This window comes from Pteropus alecto, unplaced genomic scaffold (assembly GCF_000325575.1).
Source record: "Pteropus alecto unplaced genomic scaffold, ASM32557v1 scaffold79, whole genome shotgun sequence".
NCBI lineage: Eukaryota > Metazoa > Chordata > Mammalia > Chiroptera > Pteropodidae > Pteropus > Pteropus alecto.
Window position 1 is genome coordinate 21602380 of NW_006494612.1, and position 5967 is coordinate 21608346.

The following is a 5967-nucleotide window of genomic DNA, read 5'->3' on the forward strand; positions in this document are numbered from 1 at the left end:
CTTTTGGGGGAGCAATAATTTTGCAAAAGTCCTGTAAATGTCATTCCTGACTTCAGGACACCCTAGCTCTGAATCCAGATGCTGTCAGCAAAAGGTTGGTTACTTTTTGGAGACATCACATACAGATTGCCTTTCAAATTAGTAGCCACTCATTAGAAAACTATTGATTTTCTAGTTGTCTGTTAAGGGAGCAAAGAATATTATTTCCTGTGGTACAGTATTTTAGGACACAGTCTTAAATATGTGGAAAAAATGGTTTTACCTTCTTCAATTTAGAGAATGGACTTTTTGTTTGTTTGTTTGTTTTTTCAAGTGACGTTAAGCCTTGGTTGACCTCACAGATTGCAAAGAACTTGTCAGCTTACAATCCCTTATTTTTTTACTTCTTACATCTACAGCACCTGGTCTTCGTAAGTGGTCTCCCATGCTAGAACTAACCAGGCCTGACCTTGCTTAGCTTCTGAGATCAGACGAGATTGGGCTTGTTCAGAGTGACAAGGCCGTAGACTGGACAATTGTTAAATAAAGATGTCATGCAGTCTGTCAAAGACGTGGTACCATGTACATGTCCTGGCTCCTGCTGGTGTCAATTTTACTAAGTGTATTTCCTTGCTCAGAGGTCAGGCCGCTCAACTCTTATGGTGGACTAAAGAGGTCGGGGATCCACAGGTCAGTTTTTTGTTTTTGTTTTTTTAACTGAACATTTTTTAAAGGAAAGATGCCTGATAATGTTTATTACCATTAATGAGGAATTTTCACCATATTTAAAAGAACTAAAAATGTCATTGAACTCAGAACTTACCCAAACAACTCTTCATCATATTTTGATATTTTATTTTTATTGCAGCAATCTGGTCATGTGTAAAAGTCAGTTTTACCTTTCAAAAAATAAATGCTGAAACAGTTATTTCTGTGAATCACTCTTTACCTTTAAGATGGACAATGACTTTATTTTCTTTATACAGGTTTTATTTTTTATTATAACATTTTTTTCTACATAAAGAAACAAAAAAATTATACCAACTAGAAAAACGATTGTTTTCCTTGCTAAACTACAGTCTTTTTGTGGAACAAGAAGCCTTCAAAAGTCACTTCTTTTTTCTAAAGTTATCTAAAAAGATTGGTATTTAAAACACTTTTGTGTACAAAATTTTACCATCTTTAGCAAAAGCAGTGAAGGACCCAGTGGCAACCTATCCAAAGTGCAGGGTTCCCAAGTGATGCAGATGCTGCCGCCAAGCACCTGGTGTGCTCAGCAGGCCTGGCTCCAGATGCTGCATCCACAGTTTGCTGTCCTAGATCGAGCTTCAACGTGCCTATATCTGTGTATTTTTTTTTGGAGTTGGTTCTGTGCCTACTAAAAAAACGAGCTGCATTATGTTGAAATGACACCAGTTATTCTTTTATCATCAATCACTGTGCAAAACCGAAACTTTTTCATAGTCTTTAATGACCCATATAATGGTCAAACACTTCATACCACAGTCATCCAATTTAAGCAAAGAAGCTGGTTAATCTCAATCTTCATAATGTAATGTAAGCGTATCTTTGGAGTGCACTAAAATGAACAATATGTGTCATGTGATAAGGAAACTTCTTCAGTGTGAAACTTAGTTTGCCTCAGATTCAGATATGTTGACAGTCATGAAAAAAACTCTGATTTTATTTCCTATAGTGTAAGCTTCATCACCTTTCAAAGTGATTCTAAAACTAACCTAAAGGAAAACTATAAATTTTAAAAATTTGGCTATTGTACTGTTTTTCATTTTATTTTTTTCTAATTAAGCCTACTCAGGGTTCCAAATATTTTGTGTAAATTTCTCCCTTAAAATTAATGATTCTTAAAAGAATGCAAGCCACTAAAGTTCCTATTTTTAGTCACTGACCTATGTCCTTGTTAAAACATATTATAAATGATTACACTTTAAATAATGGTGCTAAAATCATACCAAAAATATTAAGCACTTTTGCTGTTATTGAGAACTTATCGTAAAATAAATATAGAAGTAAATGTTATTTTGTATATAACATTTTATCAAGTACAACTGTGGCAAAAAACTGAAGTGATTTGTGGAAGCTGTTAGGACTTTCACAGCCATAAGATACTGGAATGTCACATGAAACAACACACTTCCCTGCACTTACAAAGAAAAAACATGTTCCAGAAGGACTGATGGGCTTGCATTGACTGCAGAACAGGTAGCAATTGTATGAATTCTCTCTGCATCACACATTTTGTTCACTAAAGCAAGCTGATTCTGGTAAACCCAAAGTCTCAAAATCACTCATGAAGAAGTTTTCTACAGAACCTTTTATGGAAAAAAGTGAGTTTCACTGAGATGCAAAGCAGCTCCCATCTCTTAGTGGCAAATGTCGGTCCCACGGAAGCCGAGCCCTCATGAAACAGAACTATACGGACACTTTTTAAATTATCTTTATTCTGGTTGCAAATGTACAGTTTACTTAGTTACTTAATATTTTATTTGTTCCCATTTGAAGTCTTATAGCTTGCCATGTAAAGCACTGCCTTCATTATCAAACTGCTATATAAGAACATTATAAAATACAAACTATAAACCAAGATAATGCTCTTTACAGTATTCAGATTAGTGCATTAAAACAACACTGATTTAAAAAGGCAAGTAAGTTAACTGGCAAACATCCAATTCCTTTTCTAAAATGGTACAAAATGATATGCAAGGCAAATGCTAAATTTTAAGTGCTGGTTGCTGAAAAACAATAATTGTGGAAAAGTTACTTCCCCCAAATCATTTTGACCCAATGATACAAATGTAACTGTTATCCTATAGGACGTAAGGGAAGGTAATTAACTTTCCATTATAATAGCTATGGAAATACACAGTGCAATAACAGGTTGGGATCTTTAGAATTCTAACACATGAGTACCGATCTGTCATACTCTTCCTTCAAATCACATTAAACATTTATAGTGACTACAAATTCTCCAGTAAATGTCAGACTTAAACAGAGCCTACGTAAAAACAATCTATTCTTATTATTTTACTAGGCAATCTACAGCAAATGCTTAATATATACACATCAGGTAGATGAAATCCAGTAGGAAATTATTCACTGATTTCATTCAGAGTAATCTTAAGACCAACAATAAAAGTTAAATAGATAATTTGTGCTGCTCTGAACCAGAAAAAAAAAGCCAACACAAAAAAATACATTAGATTTTTTTAAGTTAATAGTTCCTCTGCTGGCCCAAATCAAAATTAAACTTTAGAATTTTAATAGAAGTAACACAAATCTGGGTTCATGTGACAGAGAGACAGATGCCACAGAATACATATACCTTTAAATTTACTAATTCCAAAAACTAAGTCAACAGGATAAATTATAAATGAAAGACATATACAATGTGAGCAAAACCCAAACAGTTATTAGACCAAAAAGTATGAAATTTATCCCAGCAGTGATATTTAGAAAAGCTTTCAATATTAGAAAATATCAGATTTAATTCAAAGGAAGCTCCCCACCAAAAAAAAATAACAACAACAAAGTATGGGAGCCATCCTTTATGCAAACGCTTCAAAATAAAATTAAAAAAAAAAAAAAGAAAAAAAGAAAATGATTACAAGAACCTTCTTACATAATTTAGATAATGTAGTGCAACAGTTTTCTCCTTCAAAATCTTAGCCTTGCACTGCCCATATAATTAAACCAATAATTACAACTCCGATGACAAGGATAGAAATGATGATGCACAGGGTTTTTCTGGATTTGTGCTGCAGATGCAAAAACAAAAAACATGTTTACAGATGTAGTGGAGCATCTCCATAGCAACTGGAAATAATTTCATTCATTTCTAGAGTCAAATCAATAGCAATTTATTGCCCTCAAATTTTGGCTGTATTTCTTTCCTTCTCAAAAATCCCTTCACTACATATGGCACTATTCATTCAAAAAACATTCTTCTTGAGTTAATGGACCCACTCAAGGGATAATTATTAAACTTTTGTTGGTAATTTTTCTGGGGTGAGGTTGGGCTTAAAAAAGAAGATATAGAAAAATAAAAGTTACTGATATAAGCAACAGACTGAGATTACCTATGGATGAAAGTGAAGAACAGCTTAAAAGCTTCTATGTTTTTTAAAATTTTATTAAAAAGTTGTTCTTCAAATTGCCAGTTATAAAAATAGTCATGAGAATGTAAAGTACAGCACAGAGAATATAGTCAATGATATTCTAATAACTGTGTGGTGTCAGATGGGTACTAGACTTATTGGGGTGATCACTTCATAACATATATAAATGTCTAATCACTATGTTGTACACCTAAAACTAATATAATATTGAATGTCAACTGTAATTGAAAAATAAATTTTAAAAAATGTTGTTTTTCAAAATGAGTTCTCAAAAAATATCAGCAAGTGTAAATGTGAGGCAATTTTCCCTAAGGTAAATTTATTAGTTTCCAAAATCCTTCTCATTGTTTAACATTAACAGAAACTGAATTCAAAATCTCAACACATAAATAAAAAGACAAGAGGCAAAAAAATTATAAAACAGTCTTTTAAAATATAAAGGTTAAGAGTTTTGCTCTATTCTTCACTCCTGGCCCAGCTGTAGATTTCTACATCTCTTTAACGGCTTGTGTATGTCACAGCAACGTGCAGGAATCTTTTTTCTTATAAAGTAGAAAAATTTGTAAATTTACTTTGTGTCAACCCAAAAAAATTACAGAAAGATATTTCTGACTCTGAAATTACCCTGAAAACCATGAACACTTTCATTATTCAACATATTCATCTAATTTCTGAACTAAATACTCCACATGGATTAAACACGATTTCTTAAAATTTCAATATCATCACGCCTACACATATCTGTCCCAGATTCCACATGGTTACCACAGACACATGCATAACCTGCCTCTATGAACAGTCATGGGTGTTCCACTACAGTGTATCAGTTACCTAGGGCACCTTCCCTGGTGTGGGGTCCTTGGGGTGCTGCAGTGGTAAGAGCACTTATCACCTTCCTTTATGCTCATTGTTCATCCAACCTACTTAGAAGCACCATAGTTTGTAAAGGCTTTCAAGTGGACTATTGGAAAGTTGCTCTCTTCCCAGCACCTGTGCTGCCCAGCCCTTTTCTCATTCCTCCAGGGCCTATGGGGTCAGGTGTAAGGGTGGCTCCAATCTGCTCTGGGAGGTGGTTTGAGAAAACGTGTTCTTTTTCCCCAGGGGCCTGCAAGCTTTCCCTTCCACAAGGAAGAGGAAAAGTAAAATATTTATATATCTGCATCCTCTCAACATGCAAAAGCAAAACGAAATAATACATAAGCCCTGTCACTGACGAATCCTCCTAAACACTGTATTTGAGCAGTTATAACTGTTGGCGTATACAGATTACTGTATGTTCCACTATTTATAACATCTACAGTCTATGACACAGTGACATTAATTCTGCAGCGTCACTATGTAAAGCACGCACGTGAAGACAATAAACACAAGCTACTCTATCAGTGAATACTACTGGCTGTAACTCAGCATTTTCTATATAGCTTCATTGTTCTCTATGTATCACTGAATATGCAGTGATTTGTCCAGTAAAAAAAAAAAATGACATTAAAACTAAAGGGAACTTTTAAGATTAGTGAGAAAAGTGAAAAGCAATTGAAAATATTTAAGACGGTGCAAATCTCAGATATTTTATAAGCAGATAACAAGGTCTGAGAAAATAATTATGAACAAAAACAGAAATAGAGTTTTAAAAGGGAAGTCAAATGCTAGGGTCGTATTTAGGGGTTTCCAAAGAGCCTGGCCTTATCCTTGCTGAACACCAAAGGTCTACATATTGAACAATGTATTACTAGTTCATGGTCCTAACAGTCATACAGTGCTTTACACATATTTTGTATTTAACTCATACACATGAACAACCTATATTAACCTGATCCACTTAAGAAATCAATTCATTCCTGGTGAAAGTCCTGCT

General features: G+C 34.1%; 1 protein-coding gene across 3 annotated transcripts in view; it reads right to left on the reverse strand.

Moving 5' to 3' along the window:
- The window catches only part of STX7 (syntaxin 7), a 56700-nt gene that overhangs the window by 12272 nt on the left and 38461 nt on the right, over positions 1-5967 (reverse strand). Inside the window, exon 10 of one of the 3 annotated variants that reach the window (XM_006926178.3) lies at positions 2419-3752. The exons of 1 other annotated variant lie outside the window; for it this stretch is intronic. In XM_006926178.3, the coding sequence (XP_006926240.1) occupies positions 3660-3752 (93 nt within the window). In that variant the 3' untranslated portion in view covers positions 2419-3659. Of the gene's footprint in view, positions 1-2418; positions 3753-4369; positions 4655-5967 lie in introns of those variants that run through there. One more of the 3 variants, XM_015600125.2, reaches the window with a different exon arrangement.